General features: G+C 39.7%; 1 protein-coding gene across 7 annotated transcripts in view; it reads left to right on the top strand.

Moving 5' to 3' along the window:
- TUT7 (terminal uridylyl transferase 7) overlaps positions 1-15,716 on the top strand; it is a 61,394-nt gene that overhangs the window by 28,842 nt on the left and 16,836 nt on the right. For all 7 annotated transcript variants that reach the window (XM_086685131.1, XM_086685133.1, XM_086685127.1 and 4 more), the window contains exons 15-24: positions 484-570; positions 1,441-1,541; positions 3,186-3,243; positions 8,141-8,244; positions 8,857-8,946; positions 9,312-9,425; positions 9,600-9,677; positions 10,321-10,498; positions 14,549-14,596; positions 14,683-14,774. In XM_086685131.1, coding sequence (XP_086541257.1) covers positions 484-570; positions 1,441-1,541; positions 3,186-3,243; positions 8,141-8,244; positions 8,857-8,946; positions 9,312-9,425; positions 9,600-9,677; positions 10,321-10,498; positions 14,549-14,596; positions 14,683-14,774 — 950 coding nt within the window. The remainder of the gene's footprint in view (positions 1-483; positions 571-1,440; positions 1,542-3,185; positions 3,244-8,140; positions 8,245-8,856; positions 8,947-9,311; positions 9,426-9,599; positions 9,678-10,320; positions 10,499-14,548; positions 14,597-14,682; positions 14,775-15,716) is intronic.

The following is a 15,716-nucleotide window of genomic DNA, read 5'->3' as shown; positions in this document are numbered from 1 at the left end:
ACGCCTCACAGCGCTCCGCTCTCCGTCCTGAGGTGTCCCTGCCAGAAGACAGTTGTTCTTAGCCAGTGAGTTAGTGTTCTGCAAACCTTTTTGGAGGTGATAAGCTATGAAAGGAAAACTAGGTTCCCCTCAGAAACATATGCACATGCTCATAAAGGTTTGTGTTCACACCTTGGCAGAGTTGCCTGAAGACCACCTTTATAGACCCCTGGGGTCTCTGAAATCTAGTAGCAGAACCGCTACTCAGATTTGTTTCTATTTCAGGAGCAGTTCCTGGGGGCAGAAGTTTTTCAAAGAAAGACAGACTCTATTGTATATTACTAATGATGTCTACCAAGAAGATGCTCGAAATTTAGGGCTTTCTTTTTAACTTGCTAGATTTCGTTTTATAAAAAGTGTGATCTTCCCCTCCTCCCCCTCCCCCCCCCCCCCCGCAAAGAATGTGAACAATCTTTGTTTCTGAATGTTTTCTATTTTAAACAGAGGATTTTTCTCCAACTATTTTGGAAGATCAGGCTCGTGAACATATTCGGCAAAACCTAGAAAGTTTCATAAGACAGGAGTTTCCAGGTAAATAACTTTTTAACCTTTAAGAAAAGAAAGATGTCTCAAAAATGAATAAATGTTAAAAAAAATTAAAAAAAAAAAAAAGGGGCGCCTGGGTGGCTCAGTCAGTTAAGCGTCCGACTTCCGCTCAGGTCACGATCTCGCAGTCTGTGAGTTCAAGCCCCGCGTCGGGCCCTGTGCTGACAGCTTGGAGCCTGGAGCCTGCTTCGGATTCTGTGTCTCCCTCTCTCTCTGCCCCTCCCCCGCTCATGCTCTGTCTCTGTCACTCTCAAAAATGAATAAATGTTAAGAAAAATTTTTAAAGAAAAGAAAGGTAGCATGACCTTCCTTCAGAACGAGCACATGTGTTACAAGCACATTAACTTTGAGAACGAGAAAGTAGTTTTGCGGGGACGGTGGGGACAGGGCTGTGGTTACTTTGTGATGTACTTTGGATGCTCTTTGCTCTGCTGCTTTACCGACGGGAGAGGACAGCAGCAGTGTGGGATTTCTGTTAGCAGACACCACAAGTGAAATTTCATTTCGTGTTATGTTTGAAGTCAAAGTTTGCACCTCCAGACTTTGGAAAATATTCCAAAAAGTGAATATTTAGAGAGCAGTAAGCTTACATTACTAAATATACTGGTGTGATCCACATTTTCCTTGAAATGTCCTTGCAATTTAAGAAAAAAGTGGCACTTGGTGGTCTTTCACACCATATACACATTGTATTTGTTTAAAGTAAATTTTGAGAGAAAGTAGTTTGTCATAAATACGACATTATAATGAGGATAGTTAACAGATGGGTATTTTTGATCCATGTGAGAGCCGTTTTGATCAGAACATTAAATGTACTCAGGTAATTAGTTATCACTTTTCGTCTATCCCCAACAGGAACTAAATTGAGCTTGTTTGGCTCCTCCAAAAATGGATTTGGGTTCAAACAGAGTGACCTTGACGTCTGCATGACAATTAACGGGCTTGAAACCGCGGAGGTATGGTGACCACGTAAAACTCAAATCTGCTGCAGCAGTGTGATTTGACCATCTTGACTGACAGGACATCTTGGTATTTTCCACATCTACCAGAGCATACCATACGGAGCATGCCATGTGGCACAGTCTCTCTGGTCAGATACTTAAGAAGCTTAGAGGTAAACCTGAGGAGCACCGAAGCTTGTCTTTTCCACCCACGGTACAAAGTGCCTTTGGAAGTGACCTGTGGGAACGTGACAAAGCCAAACCAGCCCCCGCAGGGTCCCCCTGGCGTAGCCCAGAGGCTGACTTTGCCACACACACCCCATATAAGACTTCTTGAAAAGTTTTGAGGAGGCAGACAGTGTGGTTTTCTGAGATGGTTTTTAGCAGGCAGTCAAATGGGATTCGATGATAAGAGTGCTAAACTTACAGTTCAGAGACCCAGATTCAAGACAGACTTGGTTTCATGAGTTCCTAAACATGTGGTCTTTGGTTGATAAACCTAGAAAATGAAAAGGATCATTTCTGTTCCTCTTGCCCCCAGAGATTGTTGTGCACATCAGCTTGGATCACGCCTGTCAGGAGTCCGCAGACTAGGGCCCACGGGCTAAACCCAGCCACGGGCATATTTTGTCAGTACAGGTTCATTAGAACACAGTCACACCCCTTCACTTGTGACGCAGTTACGGCTTCTGCTTTTACTTGATAACTACCGAGTCAAGTACTTGCAACAGAGTCGTATGATTTGCAAAGCAGAAAAGGTTTGCTGGCCCCTGACAGATATGAAATCCTGCATAAAGGTATAAAGTCTAAGAAGTGCTAAGTCCCTTTCTTTTTTTATTTTTCACAACAGTCCAAATGCTGTATATCCAAATGAGTGATGCTGCTGTCACTCAAGGTCTTTTTTATGTTTTTCCTTATTTTCAAGTCTTTGTCTTTTGAGGATGTATCTGATTTGGGGAAAATAGCCAAAAGTTACCTACCCTGAGTTTGGTGAGTGAAGAGGATAAACAAGGTTGGGTCCGATATGTGGAATTACCTTATTGCACATCATCAATAATGAATTTTTACATGGCTTATTAAACTAGCTTTGCGGGCATTTCTGAAGTAAAATTCCAAATATGTTCTGCGATGTGTATAACCATCAAAAGGGCTTATGTTGTAAAATGTCGACCCGCTGTTATTAAGTATGATTTATTTGAAACATTGGTATTTGCTACATGACCTTGATTCGCCTCGTCCTGTGGAGAGAGCATCTAAGCTTCATTACTTTCCACAGCAGTTCTTGTAATTGAAAGATAATGAAAGTCCATCCAGAATGAATAAGAGGGGCCACAGAAGCTCCCTCTTACTTATTCTGGCACAGAGGGTACTTCTGAGTAACATGGTTACAGAGAAGGGGAAATGGAGGTCCTCATGGTTCAGACTTTTCCAGGTGCTCTGATTTCAGCCTTTGTTGTACAATTAGTAAGTGAGGGCTGCAGGGACCTTTTGTATCCTCAGGATATTTCCTATGAATACTGACCAAGGCTTGCCTAAACGAGAAAAAAATCTATATAGATGGGTTGAACTTATTATTTCTAAAGGTAATGGAAACTATTTGTTACCAGGTTAGGAACCTGTCTTCCATTTTCGATTCAGTATGTGCACTTTTTGTTGCAGGGGTTGGACTGTGTAAGAACTATTGAAGAATTGGCAAGAGTCCTCAAAAAACATTCAGGTACCTCTACAAACTTTTTCCAAAAATAGTCTTGTCTTTTTATTTATTTTTTTTTAATTTTTTTTTTTCAACATTTATTTATTTTTGGGACAGAGAGAGACAGAGCATGAACGGGGGAGGGGCAGAGAGAGAGGGAGACACAGAATCGGAAACAGGCTCCAGGCTCCGAGCCATCAGCCCAGAGCCCGACGCGGGGCTCGAACTCACGGACCGCGAGATCGTGACCTGGCTGAAGTCGGACGCTTAACCGACTGCGCCACCCAGGCGCCCCAGTCTTGTCTTTTTAATTAGTGTTTTGCATCCTTAGAATTCATCAATGCCAGTGAAACCATAGAGTGGCTCATCGGTAGCACATGTGCGGTATTGGTCTTTAAAAAATTTTGTCATTCAGTATGAAAGACTGAGGGAATCAGTGGTCATTGGTGTGCATATCGTTGCCTGGCTCAGTTTTATTTCAAAACAAGCATATACCATACAGGCAAGAAATTTTGGAAATCTTTTTTCTTTATTGACCTTGTATTACCCAAAGTGTAGGGGTTGCTGACAGCAGCGTGAAGTACATGGAAACCACTGGGGGCTTATGGATTGTATTTGTAGCTGTATTGCTGGACAACTGTATGCAACCCTGAACAAGTCATCTAACTTTACTTGATCCCTTGCCATCGATAAATTGAGAAAGCTATAAAATGCATAGATGCTATGAATAGTGCACGGTGCTGACATGCCATTGACATGTTCTTTTGCTGTCAGGGACAGCTGTGGATGCTGTTAACAGTGAGAATCTTCTTTTAAAATGTGATGCAGCAAATTTCTGTGCTAGGAGCTGGGAGCTGGGAATGAAGGTGAACAAGATATGGTCCGTACCCTCACGACACTTAAAATCCATGATGTGTCCATCAAAAGCTTTCTTTTATCTCAGTCAAGAGTAGACTTAAGTTAACATCATGGGCAGTGCACACATAGATACACAAACGTACACCGTGAGTGCTATCTCCCCTTTTTGTTTTATATTTTTTATTTCCAGGAGTTTAAATAAAAAGGGTACCATGTTACTTCCATAACAAGATAATCTTAATTTTGGTTTATTTCTTCTGAAAGTTAACCTGGAGCATCAGTATTTTTTTTTAATAACATGCATTGATGTAATTGTTTTTGTCATCGAAAATAAGTGTTCCCCTCACTTAGGAATTTTACCTCTAAAGATCATGAGCTTTTTAAATTTTTTTGAAGGGTATGCAAAGAAACTAAATTGCTAAGTTGCCACAATTATTAATTATTTGTACTGAGCTAGATTTTGACTTTTTATTTTGAAATAATTTGAAAATTAAAGCAGTAAAAATTTTATAAAGAATGCTGCATGTACTTCATTCAGATCCCCCAGTTGTTAACATTTTACCACATTCGATACTCATTCTGTCTCTTCCTTGCTCACAATTTTTTTCTGTACCATTTGGGATTAAACTGCAGATACCATGTTCCTTTCACCTAAATACGGCAGTGTATATTTCCTAAGAATGAGCCATTGTTAAAAACAGGTCATTTTTAGGGGCACTCGGCTGGCTCAGGAGGTAGAGCACTCAACTCTTGATCTCAGGATTGTAAGTTTGAGCCTCATGTTTGGTTATAGAGATTACTTAAAAATAAAATCTTTTTTCTTTTTAAATGTAAAGATTTTTTTTTTTAATGTTTATTTATTTTATTTTGAAAGAGAGCGTGAGCTGAAGAGGGGCAGAGAAAGAAGGAGACAGAGAATCCCATGCAGACTCCGCACTGTCAGCGCAGAGCCCAGTGCGAGGCTCGAACTCACAAACCATGAGATCATGACCTGAGCTGAAATTAAGAGTCAGATACTAAACTGACTGAGCCACCCAGGTGCCCTGAAATCTAAGTCTCCCAAACTATCTTATTGGGTGCCTACTATGTGCTCAGCACTGTATGGGGCACTTGGGGATGGTGGAGCAATAAAAATAAGTCTACAGAAGTCTTTTCCTTGGACAGCTTTCAGATCTTACAAACAGGAAGGTAATCTCACAGACCATGTAACACTGTAAGGTAGTATTCATTTTTCAGAATGAGTCAGAAGCTGCAGTAAGTGTTTGGTAAGTTCTAAGGGGAGAGAAGTTCTGGGCAAGAGTTGCATAGGGGAGATTCATGTAAGAGATGGGTTTATTCTGATCTCAGAGGATGATGAGTATGATTCAAAAAGGATAAAAGAGAAGTCATTCCTAACGGGACGTGCACCTGAACGTGAGCGTTGCTGTAGTATATTTTGGAGTGTCGACAGTGGGAAGATCAATACACTTAGGAGTTTCAAGTGGTTACTATTACTATATAAAGGAAAGCCCACAGATATTTGGAAACCAGTGAAGTTTCTCCAAGAGAAGAGCAACCCAATAAAAACTAAGCTTTTTAGGCAAGTGGTAGAGTCTCCCAGGGCAGGTATAATCTAAGTGAATTCAGGTTAGAAGGACCGTAACTGAAACGAAAAGGATAGGAGAGATTCCCGAGGGGAAGTTTCCTAGATTTGGTACCTACAAGTAAGAACTAAGAGTTCAGGCTAATGTCTGGATACTTGGGAAATGGGGACGTTTGCAGAGAACAACATGTGGAGGTGTTTAGTTTGCCATAAAGGTTTAATTTCTAAGAGTCCAGCAAGCAATTGGAAATACAGAGTTGTCAGGACTGAAGAACAAAAGAAAACAGTTTTGTATTGAAATCCTTGAAGAAAGAAAGACGAAGAATAAGACAATTGTAAGGGATCATTTGAGAGAAGTTAAGGACTAGGCCTTAATTTCTGTGGGTAGAAATTAAGAAAGGACACTGAAAAAGGAGCCCTTGGACTGACAAGAACCAGGATGATGTGCTGTGGATAAATCCTAGAGGACAGGCTGGTAATGGGACAGGCTAGTGTCAAATTCTAGAATGGGAAGGAAATGGAGTAAAAGGCTATCTAATTTAGAGGCAGGGTAACAGAGTAGTTGGTGGGGGTTCTGGAATCAGATTCTCTGCTTTTAAACCTTGGCTCCCTACTTGTTGGCTGTGTGTGCCTGGAAAGACACTCAGCCTCATTGTAAGTGCTCCGTTCCTCATCTTCAAAAGTAGATCAGCAATAATGGGATTTAAGGTTAAGAAAGGTGTCGTACATTTAAGTACGGCATCTAGCATGCGCGAGGTGTTCAGCAGATTCGAACGTCAATGTAAGTTAGACCTCCTCTGTCTCCTACACAGATGTATTTTTCTGTAATTTCTTCTGTCATATACATACTTTTTCCCTGAGCTCTGGATCACTATGCATCTGCCCTCTAGATATTGCCATTTACCTTTTTGAGAAAAACCTCAAACTCCATCTCAGAATGAGCTCCTCTTTACTGCCTTCCTTCTGCTGCAACCCGCTCTTCCTTCTGAATCCACTTTCTTGGTCATTGACATTGACATCCTTCGACCCACCAAAATGGGTCAAGTGGTCATTCATTCGTCCTAGAATAGGTTCAGTAGAAATTTGGAGTTGGTCACACCCACACATGAATCTTGGCTCCGCAGCTCACTAGCTGCATATTCCTTTTTTTTTTTTAATTTAATGTTTATTTATTTATTTTGAGAGAGAGTGGCGAGTAGGGGAGGGGCAGAGAGCAAGGAAGAGCGAGAATCCGAAGCAGGCTGTATGCCATCAGCCTGACTCCAGACTCGATGTCATGAACCCTGAGATCGTGACCTGAGCTGAAATCAAGAGTCAGATGCCTAGCCAGCTGAGCCACCCAGGTGCCCCACTAGCTGCATATTCCTAAGCAAGTTACTTTCTCTGGGGCTCTGTCTTTCAATCTGTTGGGTGAAGGTGATTAGTCTTAGCAGGTAATGTTTGTGAAGGATCCTCGGAGATCAGGAACCAGTAGCTTTTAACCCTTAACAGCAATTCCTTCTCGCTTATCCCCCACCCCCCACCACCTCCACTTCCCCAGCCCATCCAGGTACACCTGCTCTCAAGCCTGTCTTGCTGCTTCTCTGCATCTCTGTGCCACCGTGGTAATTCAGGTCCAGATCATTTTTTATAATGGTCACTCTGCCTCCATTCCGGGTGCCTCCAGTCTGTCCATAGCCAGGGGCATTGTCCGAATAGATATGGCCAGTGATTCTTCCCAACTTATACAGTTCATTGGTATCTATTTGCCTGTAAGGATAATTCTTAGCAGGATATATATGTTCTCTATTTGGGCCCTTCCTGGTTTCTACCCCATCTCCTATCACTTATTCCTTTCCGTCAAGTCGACTCAATAGCCTTCACAATCCCATGGAAGTTCTCGAACATCCTTTCTGCTTTAGGCATTTGCCCTGTCCTTATGTGCTTTTTTTTCCCTTGCCTCCTAAATCCCCTCAGCCGCCTCTGTTTTTAACCTGTTGCTCTCCTTTTTCAAAGCCTGGTTCAGGCAATTCACTCCTCCTATTGAAGTTGATTCTGTTCTTTTACTGTCTTCTAGCTCCATGATGCGTAACTTTTGTTTTGAGGATTCAGATGATCACCCTGTAGGCTTTTCTCTGTATTAGATATAGTCACGTGGAGAGAATAGATAGGGCCCGAGTAGTCTAGACTCTGTAGTAGTTTCTTCTGTTCTGGTGTTTATCAGACTGACAGCCCTATACACATGCACATGATCCAGTGAATTCCTGGAGGACAGTGGCTACCTCATTCATCATTGTACTTCAGATATCGATGTTTTTAACAAATACAAACTTTGCCAGAAGAGTCTTCCCAGATGTTTAGTAACAGAATCGAGTATTCCTAGTGACTGCAGTGAAACTAGCCAGAGTTCGGTTTACATTGTCTTATTTTGGGATATTAACATAAGAACCGCTTATGGCCCCAGCTGCTGTATTTAACAGTACTCTCTTATTCCTAACCTAGGTCTTAGAAACATCTTGCCTATTACAACAGCAAAGGTGCCAATTGTAAAGTTCTTCCATTTGAGAAGTGGTCTGGAGGTGGACATCAGCTTGTATAACACACTGGTAAGATTTTCCCCAGGACTTTTCTTTAGGGAGAGGAAAGGGAACGAATGGCTCTTAATTTACAAAATAGCAAGTAAAATTAAGCCATTCCTTTGATCTTATTCGTTGTTTTCATTAGGAGTGTTTGCCTTTTGCCTGGCAGACTCTCTTAACAAAGAGTTAAGATAGTATTTATTTATTATGAGGTCCGAGCGGCAGGTGCTTTTTGTTTGGCTTGAATTTTGTTTTAATTTTGGACTGTGTGTGTGTCTTTGGTCTCACACTGTTTCCTGCAGGGCTTTCTGGACCTTCTCTGGATGCTACGGGCATTCAGTGTAAATAATGCCAGGGTGAAGTGGGGGATCCTTACGTCTACATAGATGGAATTATTTTAATAGCCCTTATTTCTAGAAATGTTCAGACTAAGGACATATTAACATGAAAGTCATGAGCTCAGATGTCATGTATAATTCTTATTATTTAGTAAGTTAATGAAGCTCATCTTTGGGGGAAAATACTCGTGTCAGTCTAAATGTCTTCAATCTAAAGTGAATTACACTGTAAACCTTTTCAGAATATTCCAGTTTAAATTTTTTTCTTCTATTTGGTAACTTACAATTTTCCTTTTAACAGGCCCTTCATAACACAAGGCTCTTATCTGCTTATTCAGCCATTGATCCCAGAGTGAAATATTTATGCTATACCATGAAAGTGTTTACAAAGGTGAGTATGTTTCCTGTTGTGATTCATTAGAAATTTCGTTGCATCTTCAAACTTAGTTGAAAACATGTCTATATTTTTTAAAGAATGATAGCCATGTTAAACGCTTCTTTTAACTAGTTTGGGAACCCTGCTGTGGCAAGCTAAAATTTTGTTGTCTTAAGTTTTACGTACGATAATCTAATCTTGCTAGTGGCTGATGGTTGGGGGTTTTTGTTTTTGATGTCCTTCTGGTTGGTCTTTGGCATTTGAAAATGTAACTTTTTTGTTAATGCCCAATAGAAGCATTTTCCCTTTAGTGATAGTAGAATAGCTGCAAATTTAGCAGGAAACATTGGTGATCTGTTCCTCATTTTCCTTCCCTCTAGATGTGTGATATTGGTGATGCTTCTAGAGGCAGCTTATCGTCATACGCATACACGCTTATGGTGCTATATTTTCTCCAGCAGAGGAATCCACCAGTCATTCCTGTCCTTCAAGAGGTATTAGTAAAAGAAATTGTGTTTCTCATCTGTAAAACTGGGTGATCTTTGAGCCCTCTTCCTTCTCTAATATTCTGTGATTCTGTAGTTAAATTTTTAACTATTTTCCTACAAGTTTTTGTATCAATGCATTAAATTTGTAATCCATACTAATAGTTTAAAAATTAATTTCAGATATACAAAGGTGAAAAGAAACCTGAAATATTTGTTGATGGCTGGAATATTTATTTTTTTGATCAAATAGATGAACTGGTACGTATTTTAAGAGTAAAGATTTTTTTACATCCTTGACTAGAAGTTAGCTGTACTATGCTGTGCTGTAATGGTCAACAACTATGTTTTCACTTGTTATATTTATTTATATTATGATAGTAAAAAAACTAGCATATATAGATGTTTCCTTTGAAGTTGAAAACATTTTCATTTTAATAAAAATGAAAACATTTTAATTAAGTCAGGTGAGTTTCCAGGGACTATATGTAGGATTTCTTTAATGCCTGTTAATTCCAAATGGCTATGTAGCTTTATTCCAAATGAACAAATATTTGCTAAGTGGTTTTCTGCAAACAGTTTGGAAAGACTTTCTTTGAGTTCAAAGATCTAATAACCCAGGCATCATCAAGGCTCTTAAAATCTATTTCCAGATTCTTCCACAAACATGCACTCTGGGGTTTGACATTTAAAACCCTGAGCTTTCCCTATCTCCAGGCCACAGGGTAGAGATTAATAAAGTCATGAAAATGGTATTTTAAAATGTGAAAGAAAAGTTACAGAATTATATTTTTATGTATTTAAATTCCTTAATAAGTCCAAACTTACTCCCTAAGATACAAATGAAGATAGATATTAACACTTTACTATAGAGCATGATATCTCTGTTGCCTTCTATTTCTAGCCCACCTATTGGCCAGAATATGGGAAAAATACAGAATCTGTTGGGCAGCTATGGTTGGGACTTCTTCGATTCTACACAGAAGAATTTGATTTTAAAGAACATGTTATTAGCATCAGGAGAAAAAGTCTGCTTACAACTTTTAAGAAACAGTGGACTTCAAAATACATTGTAATTGAAGGTACAAATAAAATGAAGCTTAAAATCGAATAGAATATAGAGTTTGAACTAGGAGGGCATCGTTCTCCATCCCTGCAGAGAACGGCAGGGAGCCACCAGCTGGGATGTGCAGCACTGCCATTCTGTTACTGTCCACATCAGCACACTTGTCTGTTTCCAGGATGAAGAGTTATTTTTAAGGGTGCCTGGTGGCTCAGTCAGTTGGGCATCCAACTTCAGCTCAGGTCATGATCTCACGGCTTGTGAGTTCGAGCCCCTCATTGGGCTCTGTGCTGACAGCTCAGAGCCTGGAGCCTGCTTCGGATTCTGTGTCCCTCTCTCACTCTGCCCCTCCCCTGTGTGTTCAGTCTCTCTCTCTCTCTCTCTCTCTCTCTCTCTCTCTCTCTCTCTCTCCCCCTCCCTCCCTCCCTCTCTCTCTCTCTCTCCCTCCCTCCCTGTCCCCCACCCCAGAATAAATAAGCACTAGGAAAAAAATTAAAAAAAAAAAAAAAAAAAGACATTTTTAAATGACTGGTGTCCTCCTGTGGGGCTTCTCCCCACTTCAGAACTCTTTTGACCATGACACATCTTTGACTTTTGTTGAACACTTACTGGAGAATAAGTTTGCAATAGAGATAAGGCAGCTTTAAAAGAGTGGGACTTTTGGGGCGCCTAGGTAGCTCAGTTGATTAAGTATCTGACTCCTGATGTCAGCTCGGGTCATGATCTTACAGTTCATGAGTTTGAGCCCTGCATCAGGCTCTGCGCTGACAGCTCAGAGCCTGCTTGGGATTCTCTCTCTCTCCCTCTCTCTGTTCCTACCCTGCTGTGCATTCACGCTCTCTCTCTCTCTCTCTCTCTCTTTTCTCTCTCTCAAAATAAATAATAAGCTTAAAAAAAAGGGGGGGGGACTTTTAACACCTTCTGAATTGAGGGTTTGAAAAGTGGGCACTAATTGAATTTTCAAGATCCTTATTTGCTATTTATTGATGAAGGGGTTTACCTACAAGTAATTATATGTAAACTTTGGCATTTCTTTTGCCCATGCTGAAGCCTTTTCTTCCATTGAATGCAAGGATCCATGGGCCATGTATGTTTGTAGTCAATTGTTTACTATATATTTTTTGTTTGTTTGTTTGTTTGTTTAATTTGAGAGAGAGAGTGAGTGAGAACGAGTGGGGGAGAGAGGCAGAGGGAAAGAAAGAGAATCCCAAGCAGCGTCCACATTCAGCATGGAGCCCAACATGGGGCTTGATCCCACAACTGCAGGATCATGACCTAAGGCCAAAACCAAGAGATGGACACTTAACTGACTGAGCCACCCAGGAACCCCTCCAGTTTGTGGGATTTTAATTTTAGGGTCAAAATGGAGTTTAAATGTTTAAAACTGAACTGAGAAATGGCTTAAAAAATATTTTATTGGTTTTAATCTTTTTTATTTTTTTGGAAATACACTTATATTATTAGTTAAATTATGTGTGTTACTTTAGGTTATGTTTCCATCATTACTTCTGCCTATTGGCAGTATTAACATACTGTGAACATTTGTAAAATTAAATTCAGATCACTATGGCTTTAGATATGACTTTAACTTTTTAGGATGTCATATGTCAAAAACAGAACTTTGTCTTAAACCTTTCCATTATCACAGTGGGTCCTTACCATCTCCAATTATTCATATATTGTTTTTAATTTTTGAAGTCTCATTATCTTCTCATTTTTACATTCCTTTTAGATGAACCATTAGTAATAGGCTAAGTTAGAAAGAAGACTTTTTTAAAAATTTATTTATTTTGAGAGAGAAAGAGTACGCATGAGAGCACGTGAGTGGAAGAGGGGCAAAGAAAGAGGGAAAATCCCAAGCGGCCCCCTGCACCGCCAGCGCAGAGCCCGATTTGGGGCTCGGACCCATGAAACTATGAGACCATGACCTGAGCTGAAATCAAGAGCCAGATAAGCTTAATCAACTGAGCTACCCAGGCACCCTTAGAAGGAAGACTTTTAACCGGCTCTTCTAGAATGGAGGAATTTCAGGGGTGGTGGTGACAGTGATGTTTTTTACTGTACAGTAGCTTAATATTATAGGATCTCTGCTACATTAAGCAACAACCAAAAATACATGTACAAGTTACCAGAAGAAAATGTGACCAAACCTACTAGGCAGGTAACCTTCTGAAAGCAGTTGTTAGTGTAGGGTCAAACTGAGTGAAGGCTTCTGTACTCCAGTAACGTGCTACTGGGTCTTTATCCCGAATGGTGTGCCCCATTTATTGCACATTAAAAGCATAACAGATAAATAATAAAAAAAATAAAAAAATTTTTAAAAAAAGCATAACAGACAACCAGAAAGATGCCTCATTTTATTTCTTTACTCCTTTTCAAAGATTTTTTTTAATGTTTATTTATTTATTTTGAGAGAGAAAAAGAACAGAGGAGGGCCAGAGAGAGAGAGAGAGAGATTGAGAATCCCAAGCAGGCTCCACGCTGTCAGTGCAGAGCCCAACATGGGGTTCCATCTCTTGAAGCATGAGATTGTGACCTGAGCTGAAATCCAAGAGTTGGATACTTAACCAGCTGAGCCACCCAGATGCCCCATCTTTATTCTTTTTGTATATATTGTATGTATGCAGTCCTCCATTTTCTTAATAATCCCCAAAAAGGGTTGGGGTTTTTTTTTCCATTGCTTTTCTTGAATATTTTTAGGCATTTATTGGAAATAATTAAACATTCAAAGCATGAATTATTATGTATGTATGTTTTAAATCATACATAAAATAGTATTTTAAATTAGAAATAGTGCTTTACCTCCATTTATTTCATGAACAAATTTATTCAGATCTCGAATAAATCTTTGACATCAGCATTTTTTCCCATCTTTCCTACCACTTTCTGGGTCATCTAATAAATAATATTCCAGAACCCAACATATATATATACCTACCTAGTGCATTTAAGATGCACACATTTAAGATCATATGGGCGTCCTTCATGAAGCTTTTACTAAAAACTGAGGTCTGAGTAGCATAGGGCAGGTGTGTGTGTGTGTGTGTGTGTGTGTGTGTGTGTCTTAATTTATCTTGTGTTTTATGATCTCCAGGATGACTGATGTGATCCTTAAAATGCTTGTTAGTTAGCAGGAACATCCAGTGCTAAAATGTTTTAAGTCTATTTGTGACCTCTTTATGCCTCCCAAACTAGCACCCTTAGATAATATTCGATTAATAGGTCTTCTCCAAACAATATTTTGTTGTTTAAAGTGAAGCAACTCCTCATAATAGGAAGGAGTCTATAGAGAATCAAACATAAAGTAACACCTTCTTTTCTGATGGACACTTTCAAGAAAACACTTGACTTATATTTAGGAATATATATTACTTAGCTGTATTACACATTTGAAACTCATTAAAAAGGAAGTCATTTAACACAGTTGACTCTTGAACAACATGAGTTTGAACTGCGTGGGTCCACTTAAATGTGAGTTTTTTTCAATAAATACAGTACTGTAGATATATTTTCTCTTATGATTTTCTTAATGTTTTCTTTTTTTTTTAATTTATTAATTTATTTTGAGACAGAGCAGGGGAGGGGCAGGGAGAGAGAGGGAAAGAGAATCCCAAACAGGCTCTGCACCTGTCAGCACAGAGCCCGACATAGGGCTCGAGCCCACAAACCATGAGATCATGACCCAAGCTGAAACCAAGAGTTGGATGCTTAACCCACTGAGCCACCCAAGTGCCCCGACATATTCTTTGTTTTAGCTTACTTTATTATAAGGATGTAGTATATAATACATATATAAAATATACGTTAATCAACTATGTTATAGGGAAGGCTGTGGTCAAGTGTAGGCTATTAGTAGTAAGTGTTGTGGGACTCTAAATATGTGTGTGGAATTCTGACCTTGTAGGGGGTTGGTGCTCCTATCCCCCACATTGTTCAAGGGTCAACTGTACTTTTATTAATGATAAAGTATGTAATACTTCCTCTGTCTTTTATGCACACGTTAATGTATGAATAGTGGCATTTCCTATTTCATTATCTTTTTTGTTCTCATTAATTTGTTTTTATGTAGATCCCTTTGATTTGAATCACAATCTTGGAGCTGGATTATCGAGGAAAAGTAAGTTGCTTTGTTTATAAATGTTAATGTGGTCCCTTTTCCTTTTAATCCATCTAACTGAGCACTTTTAACTCTTTTCTTCTCAGTGACAAATTTTATAATGAAAGCATTTATTAATGGTAGAAGAGTGTTTGGTATTCCAGTCAAAGGATTTCCGAAGGACTACCCATCAAAAATGGTAAGTGTCCATTGGAAATACCAAAAAACAATTCTAAAAGCCTTTATTAGGGCACCTGGGTGACTCCGTTGGTTAAGCATCTGACTTCAGCTCAGGTCACGATCTCATGGTTCATGAGTTCGAGCCCCGCATCAGGCTCTGTGCTGATAGGTCAGAGCCTGGAGCCTGCTTCAGATTCTTTGTCTCCCTCTCTCTCTCTCTGCCTCTCCCCCACGCATGCTCTGTCTCTCTCCCAGAAGTGAATAAACATTAAAAAATACTTTTTTTAAGTTTATTTGAAAAATAAATAAAAAGTAAAAGCCTTTATTAAGCACCTAATTTGTACACATGACTCCAGTAATAAATACTCTTGAAAGTCTGGCGAAGCTAGCCAGGATAAACAGTTGCAATACAAAATAATCCCTAAAACCTTTTTCTAAACATCCCAGTTCTGAGGCCATTTATCAGGAGAACAGGGAGAAACAGCCACACGTGGAATTTGGGTGGGAAAATAGGCCTTTTGGCGCTGCTGCTTTTCCTTGGTAACGCACATAGATGGCACTGCTGTTCCAGCAGCATTCAGCTCCGTGCCAGCCTGTGCCAAGCCCAGCTCGCACACAGTTAAGGGTCCTCCACCTGCTCATATGAAGTCTAGATCCTTCAGTCTACTTGAGAGTAATGCATCTCTTAGTGGGACCAGGAGAGAGACAGTGTCACTTGTGCTGGCAAGCTCGCTGGTGTCCTATAACCTAATACTCAAGATTTTTATGGGACCAGACTCATTAAAAACAAAGCCAGATTGCACAAAAATTCCCTTCAGTGAGCAAAAACTAGAGGGTTTTCTGTTAAAAATAAATTTTTTTTTCCTTCACTAATTTTCTTTATAAAGACTTTTTAAACGAGCCTGAAGCATATGAGTGTATTAAGAGTATGGGGGTATCCTCAGCACTGGATTGTGTCTGT

Source organism: Puma concolor, chromosome D4 (genome assembly GCF_028749965.1).
Source record: "Puma concolor isolate L17-30 chromosome D4, mPumCon1.1.hap2, whole genome shotgun sequence".
Taxonomy (NCBI): Eukaryota; Metazoa; Chordata; class Mammalia; order Carnivora; family Felidae; genus Puma; species Puma concolor.
Note: the sequence above shows the minus strand (reverse complement) of the source record. Positions and strands in the feature narration are given on the sequence as shown.